Source organism: Oryctolagus cuniculus, chromosome 16, assembly GCF_964237555.1.
Source record: "Oryctolagus cuniculus chromosome 16, mOryCun1.1, whole genome shotgun sequence".
Lineage (NCBI taxonomy): Eukaryota > Metazoa > Chordata > Mammalia > Lagomorpha > Leporidae > Oryctolagus > Oryctolagus cuniculus.
In genome coordinates, this window is record NC_091447.1 from 12,773,170 (window position 1) to 12,796,440 (window position 23,271).

The window sequence follows — 23,271 nt, forward strand, 5'->3', positions numbered from 1 at the left end:
AAATATAAATTTCCGAAGTACAGCTTTTGGATTACAGTGGCTTCCCCCGCCCATAACTTCCCTCCCACCCGCAACCCTCCCATCTCCCGCTCCCTCTCCCAGTCCATTCAAGTAGTTACATTTTCGTGAGCAGTTTTTGTTTTGTGTTTTACTTTTCAAAATGAACAGGAAATTCAACAATTCTTGAATATAAGGCAACACCCTGATATTGATAGCATATAAGACAAGATTTTCGAGACAAGGACCATTTTTATACTAAACAACTGACTGAATTATTTAGAAAGCTCTTTGGCCCCTCTTCCAGGCCAGCTCTCTGCTGTGGCCCGGGAGGGCAGTGGAGGATGGCCCAAGTGCTTGGGCCCTGCACCCCATGGGAGGCCAGGAGAAGCACCTGGCTCCTGCCTTCGGATCAGCACGGTGCGCTGGCTGCAGCGCACCAGCCATGGCGGCCATTGGAGGGTGAACCAACGGCAAAGGGAAGACCTTTCTCTCTGTCTCCCTCTCTCACTGTCCACTCTGCCTGTCAAAAAAAAAAAAAAAAAAAAAAAAAAAAAAAAAAAAAAAAGCTCTTTGGCATATTCAAGCTTCTCAGCATCAACAATATGCACAGAAATAAGCATTGGAGATTCAGGGAGACTCGGAAGAGACATCGAGTCTACTCTCCCCCAGGGGCAGGCAGTCCATTCGCTTCCTAGGGCCCATCCTGTCTAGGCTTTGTTGGTAGACAGTTCTGCTCTGTTATGTTCTGTTCATTTTGTTCCTGGTAGCCTTCTGTCCTGCTCTCCTTGGCTTTCACTTTTTTTTTTTTTTTTTTTTTTTTTTTTTGACAGGCAAAGTGGACAGTGAGAGAGAGGAGAGAAACAGAGAGAAAGGTCTTCCTTTTTGCCGTTGGTTCACCCTCCAATGGCCGCCGCAGCCGGCGCACTGCGCTGATCTGAAGGCAGGAGCCAGGTGCTTCTCCTGGTTTCCCATGGGGTGCAGGACCCAAGCACTTGGGCCATCCTCCACTGCACTCCCGGGCCATAGCAGAGAGCTGGCCTGGAAGAGGGGCAACCGGGACAGAATCCGGCGCCCCAACTGGGACTAGAACCCTGTGTGCCGGCGCTGTAAGGCAGAGGATTAGCCTATTGAGCCACAGCGCCGGCCGGCTTTCACTTTTAATAGAGATCCAAAACCTGTTTTTCACGACAGGCTTTCAGAAGCTGAATCGTGTCCACACTCAGTCTTCTCAAGGCCACGCTTCCCAGGCCCTTCAGCTGCCCCTCGCATGATAGGGCTTCAAAGAACTTGACCTCACCGGGGAGCATCCCCTGAACAGGAAAAATGATTTTAATACTACTTTTGGTCTTCTCGCCATAATCTGGTTTGACTGGACCCATGGAACATTTGCTGCTTCTGTACAGACCCAGCTACTTAGCAGGTGCTTGCCTCAAAGATAGTAAGCAGCTGCTTAGCTCTTCTTGTGTAAGCGAAAAACTGTGATAATGTACAGGTTTTAAATTAAGGGGACACAACGACTTATATGCATCCAGTTTTAGTTATGTCCTGAGCTTTAGTTGTAAATATCCTCTTAGACTTTTCCTTTTTGTATCACTGCGATAACCCCAACTCTGTTCAATCAGGAACTCTAATCAAACAGACAATCTTGCCCTCTTCCTCCAGCTTCTAATAACTCAGTTAACCAAACACCCCAATTTCCAGCATAGACCAACAAAATATACTGGTCCTTTTTTAGTTGCAGGTGTAAATTTGGAAAAATCATCAAATGTTTTATTGTTTCAGACTTAAAGCGGCTGTATTCGTCTTCTCTTAAAAAAAAAAGAAAGAAAAAGAAAAAGGAAAAACTATTTTCTAAGGTCCTGTAATGACATTAGTCTTTCTCCTTGCATACTACAGACTATGTTAAAAATAGGTTTTTTTTTTTCAAAGTTCATGCTGAAATTAGTAAGAACTTGAAACAATTAACATCAAAATTGGGAGCAGAAGTCAGGTATTCTGACCACTGTCTAGAAATCTGGTTCTCTCCTGCACCTCCAATTCTCCTTCAGATAACTCTGATGTCCACCTAGCTCTCTTCGTCCCAGATCTGCGCTGCCACTCTGGGAGCAGAAATGTGGGAACAGGAAGTTTTGCTTTCAAGCCAACATGTATTCACATGTCTGGGAAATTCTTCTCAGCCAGAAACTCCTCTATTTTGGATCTCATGTAAAGACACATTCCTTTTAAAAACTACATACATACAAAGCGCATTCATCATATTTGAGTTAAATATCTTTTTAAGTTCACGGACATCAAAATGAAGAAATGGCTTGATCTGATAAAGAATGTTATAGTGACATTACTTTTCCAGAATGTTCCTGAATCCTCTTTGGTTACTGCTTGCATTTATGAACTAAAATAAAATAATTACCTATTTGATTCTCTCTGCTTTGATTTGAATTGTTTTATAAATTCTAAGAAGCTATTTTACATAAGAACACAGACTCCCTTATGTGTGATGGCTGGGCTTGTGGAACCAGTTTACTTTTAAATTCAGTAAAGACTTATAGGGAGCTAAACCAAGATCAGCAGACTAAATCTTTTCAAAAGGAATTTTCCTTGAGCCTCTAACCTGAAGGATCATTTTTCTATTTCTTTGGGGATAGGAGGACAGTGGGGAGGAACGAGGGAGGGAAGAAGCTAAGAGCTAAAACTATTTGTCAACTAAACGTATTAACTTGATATATTTAATTGTTGATGTTCCTAAGTGACTGGAATTGACAAGGAGGAAAAGTTGAAAGATTCCTAATGTTACTTCTGCATTTTATTATCCTGTTTTATAAGATAGCAACGGAAGCGGTGGAGAACATACGTACTATCATGTCATTGACAAGAGAGAAAGCCTTTGAACAAATGTATGAGGAGACGCTTCTCACTCAACACAGGTGACTGTAGCACCCTTCTGTCCCCAAAAGCTGGATTTTGCCCTGAATGACTCCAGTGGTGGACCAGCCCGCCCATGGGGAAACTAGAGAAGGAACAGGGGCATGCACAATTAGAACAACGTTAGGCTCCACCTCACGTGGACTGCCTCTCACTAAGGGTGCACGTTTTTCTTAGCTTCCTGAAGGAAGATAGCAGAAGTAGCATATTAAAGAAAGAAAACAAGATCCTTTGACTATTTACATTTAATACCTAAGTCATTTACATTTTAGAGCAAACGCAGGCACAGAAAAATGTGCCCATTGCTTTTTATTGTCGGTTGCTCTTCCTTGTAACATTGGCTTAAGGATCCTCTTTCTAAGACTTATCACAGAGACAGCCTTGTGTTCTTCAGCACACATGCTTGTGGTTGGCACCACTCTTTTATTTCCACTATTGTTATTTTTTTTTTAAGATTTATTTATTCATTTGAAAGGCAGAATTACAGAGAGGCAGAGGCAGAGGCAGAGAGAGAGAGGTCTTCCATCCGCTGATTCACTCCCCAAATGGCTACAACAGCTGGAGCTGCGCCAATCCAAAGCCAGGAGCCAGGAGCTTCTTCTGGGTCTCCCACGTGGGTGCAGAGGCCCAAGGACTTGGGCCATCTTCCACTGCTTTCCCAGGCCACAGCAGAGAGCTGGATCGGAACTGGATCAGCTGGAAGGAACTCAAACCGCACCCATATGGGATGCTGGCACCGCAGGCAGTAGCTTTACCCACTAAGCCACAGCCAGCCCCTTATTTCTACTATCCTATTAATGAAGATTATGACAGAGAATCAGAGAATATTGTTATATTCCTATAAACCAAATTTCTTCCATTCTTACATCAGCTAAACTTTCCCAGACTCGTGCATTCATTAGAAATCACACAGAGGCAATTTTGCTACCCTGAACAATAGCTTACACATAGCTAATAGAAAATCATTATATCACCTATCTTCTCTATAATACTTCTCAGTAGTAAAATCAAAATCATATTCTCTTTAATCACCCCAAAAATATATTTCCACCGAACTGTAACAGTTGAAAATGCTCTATATTCTTTACATTTATTGAATTGTCCTTACTCAAATTCATTTGGGAAATTATATGCATTTCAGAAACACCCTGAAGAAGGCACAGATCATAGGGAGCTGCTACGCATTCAGCCACGCCTTTGTATACTTTGCCTATGCCGCAGGGTTTCGATTTGGAGCCTATCTAATCCAAGTTGGACAAATGACCCCAGAGGGCATGTTCATGTAAGTTGTGCGTGTGGATCATTACTTATCAACAAGGAAGATTTCTAGTTTGCAGTGGGTTATCATTTCAATCACAGAGGTGGGAAAGCCATGCTTAGTAAATTAGAAAGTATGTGTTTTTTTTATTTTTTATTTTATTTCTAACTAAAATAATAATTGTATACATTATATATTTATGGGGTTTGATAATAATGTTTTTGATGCTATTTTTAAGATTTATTTATTTATTGAAAAGGCAGAGGAACCAAGAGGCTGGGGAGAGTGTGCCAGCCACTAGTTCCCTCCCTAAATGGCACGAGAGCCTGGACTTTTCCAGGCTGAAACCAGGAGCCAGCACTCAAATCTGGTCTCTGAAGTGGGTGGCAGGGCCCACGTATTTGTGGCATCTTCTACTGCTTTCCCAGGTGCATTAGCAGGGAGCTGGATTGGAAGCAGGGCAGCTGGGACTCCAGCCAGCACTCCAATATGGGATGCCGGCCTGGCAAGCGGCAGCTTAACCCACTGCACCACAATGCCGGTCCCAAGATGTAAAGTTTTTAGGAGTTTACGTTACAGAAGGACTAAATCAAACTAAGCATTTTAGCTATTGTTATTTAATATTTATAAGAAGTACAGCACAGCAGATAAAATATTGATACTGATATAGTAACAGTATTCATTTTTTAAAGATTTATTTATTTTATTTCAAAGTCAGAGTTACACACAGAGAGAGGAGAGGCAGAGAGAGAGAGAGAGAGAGAGAGAGGTCTTCCATCCGATGGTTCACTCCCCAATTGGCTGCAACGACTGGAGCTGCGCCGATCCGAAGCCAGGAGCCAAGAGGTTCTTCCAGGTTTCCCACATGGGTGCAGGGGCCCAAGGAGTTGCACCATCTTCTACTGCTTTCCCAGGCCATAGGAGAGAGCTGGATCAGTAGTGAAGCAGCCAGGACTAGAACCAGTGCCCATATGGGATGCCAGCGCTTCAGACCAGGGGGTTAACCCGCTGTGCCACAGCACTGGCCCCAGTAACAGTAGTCTTAGTTAAACTCCCAAATGAATTGCTCCCTGCTCTGATTTACCAGAATGTGGGAATGTGGGTTCAAAACATGCCTTCTTGTCCTACATTCCTTATGGAATTTGTGAAACATCATGTAATACCCAGTATGGAGTGTACATTAAAAATGACTGTGAATCAGTAAGATTGAGTTCTTTGATAATAAATAGTCCAGAGAGAAACACATATGAGTGTTTTCCTTCTAAAAGTCAGTTAGGATGGATCATAGTATCTTAAATAGGCTGTTTCTTCCTGAAGCAGTGGATTGGATCCTGTATTTTGAAATTCTGTTCACGTAGTTATGGATTTCTTTACTTTAGTGGAACATCTAAATGCAGCTGTTGAAACTAGGAAAACTAGTTTTGAGTGCTAACTCCAAGCTTCCTAAGCCTATAATGCTATAAATGTTGCTCATCTATATCATACATGTCACTGCTAAATACTCAGAGTTAGGGAAACTCAAAATATTTGATTCAAAAAAGGTCATTATCTTTATCAAGTCCACCAAAAATATGCACATAGAAGCAAGGTTCAGCCTCTTCTTCATAATGGCTTGAAGATTACACCTGTTTCAAGGACACTGCCACTTAGCACACACACAGTTGAACTCCTCTTTGGCTTTTGCCTATCGGGTTCCAGAACATTCCTTTGACTATTTCTTTGACACACTCACATTTGTACCTTAAGGAAAGAGCCAAAAGTCATTGAAGCCAAATGATTTCAGAATAACTTGCAATAATTTTTAGTTTCTCTTCATATGAAAATGTATGCATTCATTCATTAAGCACTGAGACTCCAGCAAGTTTCCCTGCTAGACACTGAGGGGAAAACAGTCCATAGTGCATCCTACCTGATTGTGAGGTGAGAATCGGCAGGAAGCAGCCCTTAGCGATTTCCTGGTAGCAGATTTCCTTATATGAAATGCTTGCATTTAAATTTTCAAAAAGGGCCGGCGCCGTGGCTCAATAGGCTAATCCTCCACCTTGCGGCGCCGGCACACCGGGTTCTAGTCCCGATCAGGGCGCCGGATTCTGTCCCGGTTGCCCCTCTTCCAGGCCAGCTCTCTGCTATGGCCAGGGAGTGCAGTGGAGGATGGCCCAGGTGCTTGGGCCCTGCACCCCATGGGAGACCAGGAAAAGCACCTGGATCCTGGCTCCTGCCATCGGATCAGCGCGGTGCGCCGGCTGCAGCGGCGGCCATTGGAGGGTGAACCAACGGCAAAAGGAAGACCTTTCTCTCTGTCTCTCTATCTCACTGTCCACTCTGCCTGTCAAAAAAAAAAATAAATAAATAAATAAATAAATTTTCAAAAAGGGGAGAGCATTTGTCCTAGAGGTTAAGACATCATTAAGTCACCCACATCTGAAGTCAGTGTGCCTGGGTTGGATGCCTGCCTCCATCTGACTCCACATTCCTGTTATGGGACAGCTGTGATGGCTCAAATAGTTGGGCTTCTGTCACTCATGTGAGAGATTTGAACTGAGTTCTCAGCTGATGGCTTCGGCCCCCGGATTAAGCTCTAGTTGTACCAGGCATTTGGGGAGTGAATCAATGGATGGAGGCTCTCTCTCTTCCTGTCTATCTCTCCCTCTCTGTCATCTACCTCTCAAACAAATAAATACTTCTTTAAATATTTACTGATTTATTTTCAGCTACTTGAAAAGTGAAACAACAGGGAGAGAGACAGAGATAAACACAGAAAGAGAGGCAGCGTGTGAAAGAGATCTTCCCTCCACGGGTTCACTTTCTGAATGGCTGCCAACAGCCCTGCGGAAACTAAAGCCTTTTCGCCCAAGATCCTAAGCCATCATCTACCGCCTCCCATGATGCATTTGCAGGAAGCTGGATCTGAAGCAGAGCAGCCTAGACTCCAACTAGGCAGTGGCTTAACCAGCTGCAAATGTCCACCACCAATTTTTTTTAATACAAAAATAAAATTTCAAAGAAAATGCAGATTCGCCATTCTACTGTTCTAAAACAGCACACAGCGTTGCCTGTTTGTACCTCTACAGACCACAATTTTGACATTTACCCTTGGGCTTCATCGTGATTTCAAAAAACTAATTAGTCATACAGATTAACAAGAAACAAAACCCAAATCCTATAAACTAATGTATTTAGTTTACAGGACCCCCGTTAAAGCCCATTTACCCCTGGCTCTCATGGAACGCAGGTATTCCCAAGCCTAGAAGTTAGTTGCATTCCAAAGGCTTGTTTGCAAGCCAATTGCTTGAAACTTCAAACATTTTTTCCATGTTTCTGTGAACTTTGAGGCCTTCTTAAATTCCCAAGGCTCCATTCCTTCAGTATAATTGGTCTTGGGTATTAGTAGAAAGCAAATCAATTAAACACATTCAGACAAATGTCAAATTTCTTGTAGAAAATCACAACTCTCACTGAAGAGTTTTCATCTCTTTCCCATCAATTTCTCCGTCACTGCCCTCACTCTTGCTTTACAATAACCTGTCTTAAAAAGTGAAAGCCATCTCTCCTGGACCACAAGACCTCCTTTGCTCACTTCCAGTGTCTCTGCTTTCCATAACAGCAAAACCAATGCCAAAGTACTGTCTGTTCTTTTTCTCCACACTTTCTCCTCTCCAACATCTCTCTAAACTCAGCCCAATCAAGTCTTAGTCCCCACCACACCATAATAAAAGCTCATTATCAAGGTCAACAGAGACATCTAACCCATCCACCCACACTTGGGCATCCACTTCTCCAATTCCCTGTAACTTGACTGTAGCATTTGACCACTAGACACCTCCTTTCTGAACATTTCTTCTCCAGGTTTCTCTTTTTCTCCTTAAACATTGGTTCCTCCTCTGCTTCTTTTAGAGGCTCTGATTTTGCTGCAGGACAACCATGTTGGAGGGTTTTTGAGCACTCAGATCTTTGTACGCTCTCACTGGTGACCTCATCCAATCTGGTGATGTTAAATACCCCCTGTGACCTGATAACTCCCCTCTGGGTATTTCCAACTCCGACTCTGCCCTCAACATCAGTCTTACACAACTACCAACTAGACACACACACACACACCCGCCAGTGTATCTGATAATATCTTACTGCATCCAACACACAAGTCAAGCTTCTTCCCTGCCAAGGTTCTCCTTCCCACTTAAATTAATTACTCCATGTACCCCATCCCTGCAGGTGCTCAGCCCCACAATTTGGATTCATCTTTGTTGCTTCTTCTGCCCTCACCCACTACGTAGAGCACCAACTCCTGACAGCCCAGATTCCAAAATACTTCTTCACCCTCTCCACCCACGTTACCCTCATCCAGGCCTCTGCCTCCCTGGACTGGATCCAGGCAACAGCATTCTCCCTGTGTCCACTCTCACCTTCCCTCAATCCATTCTCCCCAGAGCAGCCAGGCTGATCATTTAAAGCACAAATATCATTCTATCGGCTTAAAGACTGTGATGACTTCTGATTGAAATTTGAATAAAGCCAAGTTCTTTACTAGGCCGTGAAACCCCTCCACGATGATGCTTCTTGCTGCCTTTCCAACTTCCTCTACCAGTCTCCTTTTGAATGGTGCCTCAGCCCCACACTTGCTGCTTCTGTCCCCGAAGCTCTCATTTCAGCATCTCCACACTCGCTCTTCCCTCTGCCTAGGATGACTGTCTCCTAGCTCTTGACTGGGCTGCCTCTTTCTCACTGTCCAGGCTTCCACTCCTACGTCCACTGTGCAGAGGCCCCTTCACTCATGTCCCCAGAAAGCCCCCATCCCTCCATTCTCATCCCTCTCTTCCATGGTATCATATTTTATTTCATTTGAAGCACATACCACGACATGAAATGATAATTTTTGTCTCTGGAATTATGGAGTGCATAAACCATAAGCTTTTTGGTTTCTATAATTATTGAGTCCATAGACTTAGGTCAGATCCTAAACTAGCTTGTTCACTGATGTTCCCCTAAAGCCAAAAAAAAAAGAAAAAAAGAAAAAAGAAATAAAACAGAAGGTTGGCCCAAAATAGGCACGCAATATAGATAGATAGATAGATAGATAGATAGATAGATAGATTTATTTGAAAGTCAGAGTTACACAGAGAGAGGAGAGGCAGAGAGTATTCCATCTTCTGGTTCACTCCCCAGATGGCCACAATGGCCAGAGCTGTGCCAATCTGAAGTCAGGAGCCGGGAGCTTCTTCCGGGTCTCCCACGTGGGTGCAGGGGCCATCTGCTACTGCTTTCCCAGGCCATGGCAGAGAGCTGGATTGGAAGAGGAGCAGCCAGGACTAGAACCGGCGCCCATATGGGATGCCGGTGCTTCAGCCCAGGGCATTAACCCACTGCGCCACAGCGCCAGCCCCAGTAAATATATATTGAATGAATGAGTGGGGAGAAAAAAAGAGGGAAACTTGAAATGCTGCATAATTGGGCAGTCCAGTTATGCCTAGGAGTGTGTTTCCTGGGCCAGCTTCACACTGCTTCTGTTTTTCATAGATGGTTAAATTTTCCTTCTCTCTACACCCATACATCCAAAAACCGAGTGCTTAGGACTGGGCCTAAGTCAAGAAAAATCATTCAGATAAAAATACAGTTGTGGGCCGGCGCCGTGGCTCAATAGGCTAATCCTCCACCTTGCGGCGCCGGCACACCGGGTTCTAGTCCCGGTCGGGGCGCCGGATTCTGTCCCGGTTGCCCCTCTTCCAGGCCAGCTCTCTGCTATGGCCAGGGAGTGCAGTGGAGGATGGCCCAGGTGCTTGGGCCCTGCACCCCATGGGAGACCAGGAAAAAGCACCTGGCTCCTGGCTCCTGCCTTTGGATCAGCACGGTGCGCCGGCTGCAGCGGCGGCCATTGGAGGGTGAACCAACGGCAAAGGAAGACCTTTCTCTCTGTCTCTCTCTCTCACTGTCCACTCTGCCTGTCAAAAAAAAAAAAAAAATGCAGTTGTGCATTTGGGAATCCACTTCTGCATACTGAGACTTGATTATGTTAAAACGAAGCCAGGAATTCTTAACCTAGTAGGTCTCAAGTTTTCAATTATGCAAATACTTCAGTGACATTTATATCAAAGTTACCAGGGGTGGTATATTTATTGCTCAATTTAAGAATATTTTGTTTAGCCGGCGCCGCGGCTCACTAGGCTCATCCTCCGCCTTGCGGCGCCGGCACACCGGGTTCTAGTCCCGGTCGGGGCGCCGGATTCTGTCCCGGTTGCCCCTCTTCCAGGCCAGCTCTCTGCTGTGGCCAGGGAGTGCAGTGGAGGATGGCCCAAGTGCTTGGGCCCTGCACCCCATGGGAGACCAGGAGAAGTACCTGGGTCCTGCCATTGGATCAGGGCGGTGCGCCAGCCGCAGCGCGCCGGCCGCGGTGGCCATTGGAGGGTGAACCAACAGCAAAAGGAAGACTTTCCCCTCTGTCTCTCTCTCTCACTGTACACTCTGCCTGTCAAAAAAAAAAAAAAAAAAAAAAGAAGAAGAAGAATTTGTTTTGTTTTAAAGATGTATGTATTTGAAAGGCAGAGTTTCAGAGAGAGAGGGAGGGAGCGACAGAGATCTTCAGCTGGTTCACTTCTCAAATGGCCGCAATATCTGGAGCTGGGCCAGTCCAAAGTCAGGAGCCAGGAGCTTCTTCCAGGTCTCCCAGGTGGGTGGAGGGGCCCAAGGACTTGGGCCATCCTCTGCTGCTTTGTCAGGCACATTAGCAGGGAACTGGATCAGAAGTGGAGCATCTAGCATGTGAATCATCATCCATATGGAATGCCAGTGTGGCAAGAGGTGGTTTACCCACAATGCCACAGTGCCAGCCCCTCAATTTCAGTTTTCATAGAGTGTGTTTTATAGGATGACGGGATATATTAAAGAATGATACAACCTCACAGCCACGCACATTAGTGACACCAGGGAGGATGTTTCCTGAAAGGAGCCTCCCAAGACTGCCAAGCATTCCAGCGCACAGGATACTCCCTGCAACAGCGAACCTGGACGGAGTCCTACTCAGCATTATCTGCTCATCCTCTGAACCGCCCTGTAAAATATAATGTCCCCATTTTACAGATGGAGAAAATTCAGTAGAAAAAATTGTATCTAACCTGCTCCAAGTCATGTAACCAGCAAGTAATAGGGCACGGATTCCAGTTCATGACTCCAGATGCCAGAAGCTTTGCTTAGTTAACGTTTGCTGTTATTATTATTACCATCATCATCATTACTATCATTACTAAGTATGTGGTCGAAACTTCATAAAATATTCCCCGAAAACTTTTTTTTTTTTTTTTGACAAGCAGAGTTAGACAATGAGAGAGAGACAGAGAGAAAGGTCTTCCTTCCGTTGGTTCACCCCCCAAATGGCTGCTATAGCTGGTGCGCTGTGCCAATCCGAAGCCAGGAAGCAGATGCTTCCTCCTGGTCCCCCATGCGGGTACAGGGCCCAAGCACTTGGGCCATCTTCCACTGCCTTCCTGGGCCACAGCAGAGAGCTGGACTGGAGAGGAGCCAGGTGCTTCCTCCTGGTCTCCCATGCGGGTGCAGGGCCCAAACACCTGGGCCATCCTCCACTGCCCTCCCGGACCATAGCAGAGAGCTGGACTGGAAGAGGAGCAACCGGGATAGAATCCGGGACCCCAACCGGGACTAGAACCCAGGATGCCAGCACCGCAGGCAGAGGATTAGCCTAGTGAGCTGTGGTGCCGGCCGCCAAAAACTTTTAATAGTTCTTGCTTACTTTTCCAAACATTTGACTATTCAGAGCCTGGCTGGCTGTTAATCTAAAAGCAACAGGTGATCTGCCCTAAAATATAGGAGAATGAAAACGTCCCAATCCAAAAACCCCTCTCCGTGCTGGCCTTTCAAACTTCCTGAATTTCTTTAGCAAAATCCATTAAAAAGGATCATCTTTGGCCGGCACCGCAGCTCACTAGCCTAATCCTCCGCCTGCGGCACCGGCACCCCAGGTTCTAGTCCTGGTTGGGGCTCCGGATTTTGTCCCAGTTACTCCTCTTTCAGTCCAGCTCTCTGCTATGGTCCGGGAGGGCAGTGGAGGATGGCCCAGGTGTTTGGGCCCTGCCACCGCATGGGAGACCAGGAAGAAGCACCTGGCTCCTGGCTTTGGATCGGCACAGTGCACCGGCCATCGCAGTCATTTGGGGGGTGAACCAACAGAAGGAAGACCTTTCTCTCTGTCTCTCTCTCACTGTCTAACTCTGTCGAAAGAAAGAAAGAAAGAAAGAAAGAAAGAAAGAAAGAAAGAAAGAAAGAAAGAAAGAAAGAAAGAAAGAAAGAAAGAAAGAAAGAAAGAAAGAAAGAAAGAAAGAAAGGTTGGTTTAAAAAATACATCAATAAAATAAGGTGACAGCATTTTCATTCTTCTGCCTTATAGCCAAGTTATAAGGACACTTAGAAAATCTGTTTGTGGGGCTGGTGCTGTGGCAGAGCATATTAATCAGCCTCTTGTGGCACCAGCATCCCATATGGGCATGGGTTTGAGTCCTGGCTGCTCCACTTCTGATCCAGCTCTCTGCTAATGTACCTAGGATGTCAGTGGAAAATGGCCCAAGTCCCTGGGCCCCTGCACCCCCATGGGAGACCCAGATGAAGCTCCTGGCTCCTGGCTCCTGGCTTCGGTCTCGCCCAGCCCTGGCTGTTGCAGCCATTTGGGGAGTGAATAAGCAGATGGAAGACTTTCTCTCTCTCTCTCTCTCTCTCTCTCTCTCTCTCTCTCTCTCTTTCTCTCTCTCTTCCTCTCTCTGCCTCTGTCTCTGCCTCTCCCTCTCTGTAACTCCACCTTTCAAATAAATAAATAAATCTTAAAAAAAAGATTTTGTTTGTTCTCCTATATATATCCAAGGGGTCCTAGAGAACTTCATGGGAAATGCACACCATAAGTAACTCATGCATGGGTTTCAAAACTTTTTGGCACCAAAATAAGCAGTTTTACTTCCATTTTCTATGCCCTTCCTGCAGTCCCTCTCTCTGTACGTGTAGTAAGACACTCTCCCCCTCTTTGTGAGCGCTGGCAACACCTTCAATTTGTTGCTTCACTATCAACGCACAGACTTTCAGAAATATGAAATAAGCTTATTGTCTCCTCCTTTCTCGTTTTACAAGAGTTCCTTTAGGCTATTTTCTTTTGCAATATGAGCCAGAAACCATTAACAAGCAGTGGAGGTTTCCCTACATCTCCACCACCCATGCCAGAGGCTTCCTCTACCTCTGTGCTGCTTCCTTCTGTACATATCGGCCAGAGGCTAAATAGAGAATATGGGTAAGAAGGAACCAAGACAAGACAGTCTTCAGTGCAGGAATAATAAAAGCAACAGCTCTGAAAACCGCCCAAGAAGCAGAGCCAGGCAGCTTAAGTGTTTGTGGTTTCCTACTCTTAAAATGCATATCCAAATACCATCTTGACTTTGGACTTTCAATATTGGATATGTTTATCAACCCAAAAGGCAACAGAAGTGAGTTTTCTGTGCCTGTCAATGGTTTGTCAATACCTTGAATTAGTAAGGGATGGAAAGAGGCAGCAAGCCATGCCTTCATCACCGTCCCTTCTTGGAGGGGCTGGGCGGCTGTGGAAGAACCATATCATTGTTATCACTGGAGAGGCAACCTCAGCGAGCCAAAGCAGAGGAAACAGGAGAATCTTCTTCCCATGTTCCCTGCCATGCAGTCACCCAACTCCTGCCTGGCTTGTCCCCAGGGGTTCTCTGGAACAAAAGAAAAGACTATACAGAGGGATCTAAGCAGAGAAACCACCAAGAGGAACAAGCAGAGAAAAGCCAGCATGTAAGGAAAGTGCATCAGGCCAGCTTCCCACTGGAGGGAGCACCGTGTAGGTGAGGCACCCAGAGCAAGCACACTCACAGTCCAACCCCACAGTTGCACAGCTGTGTGATCCTGGGCCAACTTCTTATTTTCCTCAGAGTGTCAGTCTCTTCATTTGTTGAGTAATAAGATCTCCTGCTCTACTTTTCTCCTAGGTGATCAAATGGCACCCTTTATGTGAAAACACTCTGTAAGACCCAAAGTATCCAATAAATATAAGTGGCTTATTTTCTTTTTCCTGTGTGTTGAGGAAAGGATTTAGGGCGAGAAAAGGAGACCGCTGGGTTGTGTGTGGATGACAGGAGAAAAGAGTCTAGCATGGGAAGAGTTTTAACATTCACCTCTGTGAGGAAAGAGACTCTGCCTTTCAATCAGAAAAAGAAACTCACTGTGCAGGGACTTTGGAAGCTGTGATTTGCTGTTGTGGGGAGCAACTCGGACTAGACTAAGTTACTGGAATTAAGACTTATTCTATGCATCTGCTCTCCCACAATATGGCGCTGGGAGAGGAGAAAACAGCTTCTACACAGCTGCCTCCAGTTCAGCCAATAAACTGTAGGACTTGCTCCTGATTGGAGGAGAGCAGCGTACTCGGCGTGTGGGCAGCAGAGTTGGGATTGGCAGAGGAGGACTATAAAGGAGGAGAGAGACGGCATGCACCAGGAACATCTAAGGGGAACATCTATCTGAAGGAACACCTGTGCAGCCCCCGAGAGAGCCAGCCGGCGGTGTGCTGCTCCCCTGCGGAAGTGGGGAAAGTGGCCAGGGGGAACCGCCCTTCCACGGAGGTGGAAGGGTCAGTAGCCAACCCGGGAAGAACCAGCAGCAAACCCGGGGAGGGCCGAGCAGACGAAAGAACAGCGCAGGGTCCTGTGTCGTTCCCCCACGAAGACGGGGAGCGACAGCTGTGCCACGCTAATCTAATTCTATAGACGTGAGAGCTTATTTTCTAACAGAAAGTGTCCCATTGGTTTCCAGTTCTATGAGAGAACCAATAACAACTTAACATTTGCTGAGCATTTACTATATTTCAGGTACTATACTGAGCACTGTGTGTTAACTATGCATGTAACTCTCACAACAACCTCATGAGATGTGGGTATTCTTGTCAATCTTCTGTTCGCCAGTAAGGAAACAGAAGCACAGAGAAGTTCAGTCACATTCTGAAGGTCACACAGCTAGTAAACAAATGATGGAGTTTGGATGTGATCCCAGTCTTCTGGCTTCATAGCTACTACTGCTCTCAGACTAAGTCACAACAGGTCTACACACTGGATAAGGGAGCAGCATTCAGGCAAGACAAGTCACCCAGAACCACTACCTCTGCAGGGTATTCCTGTTTGGATTAGTTGTATTAGAACTAGGATGATTCATGTCTAGGTTTTATATGTTGTTTCTAGCCAAAGGATCTTTTTATAAATACCAGTTTTATGTCAACAGTAATGACACATGAAAGGATTTCCCTATTACTCAGACTTTCTAGAAAGTATTGATGTAATAGGAATGCCATGACAAATCTCATGCTGAAGAACTCAGAAAACTAGGGAGGAGAGGGACCAGCACTGAAGGTGCCGGGCTGCTGTCTCCCAGACCTACTCCTGTTCAGTATCCTCCTCCTTCTGACCTGGGCCAACCCAAAGATTTTTGCTAGAAAATCAGTTCCATACAAGAAAAGATAGAGAAGTGTTCTTCTTTCTTGGTCAGTTTGAGGTTCTGAAATTTATGGAATTTAAATTTCAGCTTTGCTTAATTCCTATCTTACATATTTGTGCATCAAAAGTTAGCTCAACATGAAAACCATGTCTGAACTCTAGGGTATTACTTATGATCTTATTTATAGGCTTAAAGTGGATATAGAATCAATTGTTCTTGATCATATGAGAGTATTTTGAGAATTCATACAAAATGCAATTAAAACATAAGTTTATTTTGGTGGAAAAATGTTGACATTCATGTATAGATTTCTTTTCATAATACACATTTTCCATGAACTTTTTGAAGTCCATCCATCCCTGTACATGTGTATTTCAAATTTTTCTGCACCAAAATAAACTAATCTTTTAATTCCATTTTTCCATGAACCTCTTGAAGTACCCTCATGTCTTGATAAATATATTATTACTAGTTATTTTGAAATATTTATCATGACAGCAGGTGATTACTCTTCATATATACCCAATGGGTGAAATGCCTCAAACCAGCAATGACAAAGGGAGTTGGCCTGCACATTTCTCGGCAGCAGGTTCTCAATTCATATGCTTCCAAGAGTTTGAACAAGACTTGAAGCGTCTGGCTCAGTTGGTATGGAGTTGCAGCACTGGTGTTGTTGCACCATAAAAGCTTCTTGAGCAGGAGAGAACCTCCCTTTGGCTCATTCTGGCTCACTGAATCAGGCTAGTTCAGGGCTGATCCTGTAGGCGTGTGGCCCTTGGCTTATTACCTTTATACAGAGTCTGTGTGTGGGAAAGTCTGAAGAAGATTATTAGTGCCTTTGACTCAGCCCCAGACAGACCACAGCCACAATGACCACGCTTCCCCTCTAGGTTCCTCAACATCAAGTCCCATCTCACATCCTGACCCCTCAACACTCCCACAAGAAAGACAGGAGCAGGGCTTTGGCTGCTCTCTCTCTGCTTTACCAAAACCCTTCTTCTCTTAACCCTCTTAAACCCTCTTCTCTAACTTCTCTTAACCATGCCTTCTGATATCTTAGCTCCCACAGACACAAGATTTAAATGGAAGGGCTTTTACTCCTTTTCAGTGTATTTCCATTTTAGTAAGAACCAAGCAGGCACATTGGCCTCTGGACATGTATGTCCAATGCTCAGAAATACTTTGGTGGTAGAAATTTTATTCTAGGTACATACTTTCACATCTCCCCAATCTTAGGATAAAGCTATTCACTTCTTTTTTTTTTTTTTAGCATGTATTTTATTTTTTTTTTTTTTGAAAGGCAGAACTACAAGACAGAGAGAGAGAGAGAGATCTTCTATTCACTGGTTCACTCCCTAAATGGCCACAACAGTCAGGGCTAGGCCTGGCCCAAGCCAGGAGCCTGGAACTCTCTCTGGGCCTCCCATATGAGGGGGCAGGGGCTCAAGTAGTTGGGCCATCTTCCACTGCTCTTCCTGGGACATGAGAAGGTAGCTGGACCAAAAGTAGAAGCCAGGACTCAAACCAGCACCCATATGGGATGCCGGCATTGCAGACAGAGGCCTAACCCACTACACCGCAACACCAGCCTTGACTTCTGAAATGTTCACACTCGTGGAACTAGGACATAGGTCCCCTGACTCCTAATCCATTACCTTCCCACTTCACCTGCTGCCCCTTGGATCACCCTGAGGCTTAAGTCCGACACAGTCCAGTTTTTCTTTGTATTAAAGATAAATAAATAAAAAAAACTTTGATTGTGTTACCTAAACTCAACAGCCACTCCCAATGTTTATACTTAAGTATCACATATTTTGAATGGCATTTTGACCTTTAAACAATGTCTGTACACATTAGTATTAAAAGTGCCTTGACATCATAGAACTAGTGACTACATAATTTCAGCATCAGACAGTCCAGTAAATCAGTTGCTCTTCTATTTTATAAGGCTCAAGATCTGAAGTCTAGGTCACTGAAGAGATTGCATCAACACCACCCTTTGGTAGGTGCCATCAAGGGAGACATCCACGGGGTCCATCCATGTTTATCTGGCTGTGATCCAACAGGGCAAACAGGCACCTGGGTTCCCTGATATCCTTTTACTGCCTAGTGTTTAAATATTGCCAGTGAACCCTGTCCACTTATACTTGAGTTTTATCTTTAGCTCAGTTACTGAGATGGGCTATTTTTCCATTCCAGTAATTTTGTCCAGTACGAAATAGAAAATAAGAGGAAACTGTTTAACCCTGATCAGATGATCTAGCTCAATCCTGTGAATATTCTGCATGCTTCCAAACATTATTTGCATGTTCACATCTTATAATCAACATGTTTTGAAACTGCAACCATGATCTATAACAAACCTAAAAGATCAAAGCTCTCTTTCCAGTCTCAGTTAAGGTGTATTTTAGTTGGGTTTTGTTTTGAAGACCTTAAGAAAGTATTATCCTCATGCTTTGCTGTCTACATGCGGTAATACATCAGGCCGATAATCCAGCACTCAACTTCAATGATCTGTTCTAACTACATTATATGCAAAGAGAGAGAGAGAACAGAGAAAATACCCTAGGTGATATCTCCTGTGTCAATTCAGGTCTCACCACTGGAGCCCCATTCCTGCCTTTTCAGTTGAATTCTCTATCAAATCTCCAAGCAAGCAAACCTTCTTTCAAGATATTGACTAGTTGGGGCCTTTGATCCAGGCCTCTAGTTGGAAGAGAAATTTTTAAGATTACCCAAGCTCCCAGGATTTCTTTGGTGACACAGCAAGAGATGATAAGCCCTTGGCAGAAGAGTTCAAGTGACAAAAATGCTATTGAGCTTTCAAGATTAGTAGTGCTATCTGGACCAAAAGAATATCTTCTTATACTCACTTTTTCCTGTACTTGTAGAGCTCCACTATTCAAAAATGGACTTAACATCCGAATGTTTTATCTTTCAATAGAGTCTTCACTGCAATTGCCTATGGCGCTATGGTCATTGGAGAAACACTTGTTTTGGCACCTGAATATTCCAAAGCCAAATCTGGGGCTGCACATCTGTTTGCCTTGTTGGAAAATAAACCAACCATAGACAGTTACAGTCAAGAAGGGAAGAAACCAGTAAGCACCACTATGTTTTTAAAAGTCTACTTATTAAGTGAAGGCATTATCTAATAACTTTGCAAAAAGATCATGCTACAGTAACACAAAGAGTTAAAAGCTGGCATAAAATAATTTTGCAGCTACAAAAGGGACAAAGGGAATTTGTCTTAACTAACTTTCACCTCTAGTACTAAAATGTATATATTCTATAGTAAAACATACATGCTTCTAGTTTATTTGCCTGATGCCATGAGAGTGTTCTTGAACAAAGGATTCCTATATTGAATTTTGTTTAGACAATCAAAGTTTTAGCCTTGGATGAAGTTTTCCTTTAGGGTTTATTAGTATTTTTCTCTAATAATACATACAAAGTAAATAATGTCCTGCTTCAAACACCATTTTTCATAGCAAAATCTATCTGCAAAGGTAAGAGAAAGAAAGGAACTATAATTACTAAATTCACACACACACACATGCTCATACCCACAAATTAGTCCCAAACTCTAGAAGAACATGAATATTAAAGGGAAAATAATAGGGAGATTGCATAATTTCAAAATAAACGTCCAAATAACAGTCTTATACAATAAATATATATTCAATGTTAAGATTTTTTAGAGATTTGAAATTCAACAATAAGAACAGCTATTAAGTATATACTTAAAAGAAAATTTTCATTTAAAATTATTTCTGTCTAGAATTTTAATAATTTTATGCATGACAATTTCAAATAATACAGCATCACTAGATCTACATAATTATGAAAATTAATACCCACTGCTAGTGAATGAAATAAAAAGACTTGAAATTCTCAAAATAGGAAGCTCAGAGACATGTAATAGTCAAAATAACATTTCATTTTTTGTCTTAAGATTTATATGTGTATTAGTACTATTACTTCTTTTTTTTTTTTTTTTTTTTTTTGACAGGCAGAGTGGACAGTGAGAGAGAGAGACAGAGACAGAGAGAAAGGTCTTCCCTTGCCATTGGTTCACCCTCCAATGGCCGCCGCGGCCGGCGCACCACATTGATCCGAAGGCAGGAGCCAGGTACTTCTCCTGGTCTCCCATGGGGTGCAGGGCCCAAGCACTTGGGCCATCCTCCACTGCACTCCCTGGCCACAGCAGAGAGCTGGCCTGGAAGAGGGGTAACCGGGACAGAATCCGGCGCCCCGACCAGGACTAGAACCCGGTGTACTGGCGCCGCTAGGTGGAGGATTAGCCTAGTAAGCCACGGCGCAGGCTTGTTTCTAAGCATAACAGTAGAAGAATTGAGTGTCTCCTGATATTTGTATGCCCCTATAAAATAGAACTGTATCCATCGCATAGAATATAGAAATATTTCTTACAAAGACCATAAATTAATTTATGTAGCCTTTGTTTTATTTAATATCGAAAATCACCTCAATACCACTCCTATGCTTTTGAAAATTAAAATCAAGCCAAACAAAATGGCAAATACAAGTATTGAAGCAGGATAATAGACCTATGGCCAACCACTACATTTTTCTCTACTTTATGTTTGTTTATTTACTTTCATGTACTTGAAAGGCAGAGAGCATACACATGAGAGATCTCTTCCATCTGCTGGTTCACTCCCCAGATGCCTCCAGCAGCCTGGGCTAGGCCAGGAACCCAGAACTCCCTCTGGGTCTCCCATGTGGGTGGCAAGGGCCCCATCATCTGGTGTCTTTCTAGGTACATTAGCAGGAAGCTGGATTGGAAACAGAGGAGCCTGGACTCGAACCAGTGCTTCAGTATGGAATGCTGGCATTCCACACAGCGGCTTAACCCATTGTGCCCCAACGCATGCCCTTCTCTACTTCTATATATGCTTGATATTTTTCATAATAACAATTTGAAATAGTAAGAAGAGACTCTAAAATGTATTAAACTCTAAAAGTCACCTGGAATATCTCTGTATACCTTTTCCAAAGACACCAGACCCTACACAAATAATTGCAGCCTCCACTGTCCTGTAGCATTCTGGTTCCTTTTGGAACCTGTTTTTGTGTGTGCACAATAATATTTACATATCATGGAGGCAAAATGGGAAACACTGAATAGACAAAAAATAACCAACTCTATATTTACATTTGGTTATGTATCCTTCCAAATTATTTTTCTATTCCCAGTACCCTTAACCATATCTAAATATTTCATCATTTAGGATACTTCCAGAAAGTCTTCTTGAAACACCTCAAGCATAGATAAGCACTGATTTACAAATCCTGAGCCTTTGAAAAGACTGACACATGGAGAGAAAACTAAACTTAAAGGCGAGTGTCCCTGCCAAATAACAGTCAATCGAAAATGAAGATGAATCAGAGTTCCAAACTTTGTTTTTAAAAGATTTATTTATTTATTTATTTGAAAGTCTGACCATTGCAGCCATTTGGGGAGTGAACCAATGAAAGACCTTTCTCTCTGTCTCTCCCTCTCACTGTCTGTAACTCTACCTCTAAATAGAAATAAATAAAATCTTAAAAAAAAAAAAAAAAAAAAAAAAACCTCTATATTGCCAATCTTTGAGGGGAAAGAAAGGACCCTACATATAAAATACAAACAGAAGTGACAGACACCAACATGCTGTCAGCACTAGAGAGATGAATATGATGCTTTGAAGTTAAATGGCTGTGGAAACTTGCCCAGTTTTCAGATGGGGCTTAGCCAGTGTGCTACTCCACGTCCCAGCCTCCGCCAGCCATCGCTCTGAACGCTGTCAACTTCCTCCCGCAGGACACATGTGAAGGGAACTTAGAGTTCCGGGACGTGTCTTTCCTCTACCCCTGTCGCCCAGACGTCTCCATCCTTCGTGGCTTGTCCCTCCGTGTCGAGAAAGGCAAGACAGTAGCATTGGTGGGGAGTAGCGGCAGCGGGAAAAGCACTTCTGTTCAACTTCTGCAGAGATTCTACGACCCTACGAGAGGACACGTGGTAAGGCTGGAGTTTTTTTTGTTTGTTTGTTTGCTTGTTTGTTTGTTTTTAAGGCTGGAATTCTAAAGGCTCCTCATCTGGGTGTTAGCGGGAGCTTTTCTTAAACAGTCACCCGGGCTTAAGCATCGTCTTCGGTTTGGGTGGGGAACACAATGCAGAAGTTAAAAACGAAAAAAGTCTCTATCCCAACCCATAACTAAGAAAACAAGAGGAGCTATGCTAAAGATGATGGTTAGGGCTTTAAAGTTAAGTTCAAAGACCCGAAGGTTCTTCAGCCGATCTGGCCAATTTTGATCCTGGAAGCCCTAGGATTCTTTTGGAATATGGGTGTGGAGTTCAGGTCCGAAGTCCACATCACGGCTCTTCATTCTGCTCTGATTTAAGACACAGATAGTGGCTGTCCTGCTGTTCGGCTGGCCATCCCCACCCAATTGTCAGACCGAGGAGAGAAAAGGTGTATTCAAACGAGCTCCGTTAGCTCCTGTGTCCTAATCTCAAAAATGGTGTCACGTCTTCCCCCCTTGACTCCCAAGGACTCTGTTTCTTACCTCACCTAGCATTTATTTATTATTTTATATTCTGGTTTTCCATTCTCCTCTCCCTGCTAAGCATCGTCAGAGCACGAACCCACACAAACCCACACTGCCTCCTCCCCAGCACACAAAAAGTGGGAGCCCTTGAAAAAAACCGAAGGCTGTCATGTTAATCCACATTCTCCTGCAATTCACCCCTTTTCCTCATTACGGATTCTCAGTGAGTTGTCCAACCAGGTAACACTCCTCCGTTCTCCCACAGCATGCTTCCTCCTGGAAGCCCTCCAAAGGTTTCCCACTGCAGTCAGAAGCAGCCTCCGTCAGCCCACACCGTCAGCCAAGGTCCCCACGATCTGGCTGCTGCGTCCCTCCCCAGCCCTCCCCTCTCGCTCCCACCTCCATGTGCACTCTCCTTGCGTTCTTTAAACACACCCATGAGTCTGTGTTCTCGCCATCACCCTGCCCACACGGCCCTTGATCTGCCTTCCTGGCTGGCTCGTTCTCATCATTCTCATCCCAGTCTGAACGGCGTCCCCTTAAGGCCTTCTAAAACAATCCAGAGATTGTGGCCACCTCGGCCACTCTCCCGAGACCTAGTCTCTATGGCACTTTTGTCCTGAGTTCACTGAGTTATTAGTTGGTGTGCTCTTGCCTGCCCGTCTCTACTAGAACATAATCCATGGGAGACCAAGAGTTTCCCCCTACTTACTTCTATGTCTCCAGTGCCTGGAGAGTGCCCATCACGTACCAGGCATGTTCATCAAATACCAGTCCTTACACGTCCACGTGAGTAACACAGTGGTGAGCACAATACTTTATCAGTACCGATGGGGGCCTGCGCTGTGGTGCAGCGGGTAAAGCCACCCAACCTGAGACTGCCGGCATCCCATATGGGCGCCAGTTTGAGTTCCAGTTGCTCCACTTCTGATTCAGCTCCCTACTTGTGGCTTGGGAAAAGCAGTGAAAGATGGCCCAAGTCCCTGCCATTCATGTGGGAGACCCAGATGAAGCTCCTGGCTCTTGGCTTCAGCCTGTCCCAGTCCTAACCA

The 23,271-nt window shown here is 44.3% G+C and overlaps 1 protein-coding gene across 1 annotated transcript in view; it reads left to right on the top strand.

The window, feature by feature from the left end:
* Positions 1–23,271, top strand: part of ABCB5 (ATP binding cassette subfamily B member 5) — a 122,065-nt gene that overhangs the window by 93,067 nt on the left and 5,727 nt on the right. Inside the window, exons 22-25 of the mRNA XM_051852797.2 lie at positions 2,824–2,924; positions 4,064–4,204; positions 18,615–18,771; positions 21,492–21,689. Of these exons, the coding sequence (XP_051708757.2) occupies positions 2,824–2,924; positions 4,064–4,204; positions 18,615–18,771; positions 21,492–21,689 (597 nt within the window). The remainder of the gene's footprint in view (positions 1–2,823; positions 2,925–4,063; positions 4,205–18,614; positions 18,772–21,491; positions 21,690–23,271) is intronic.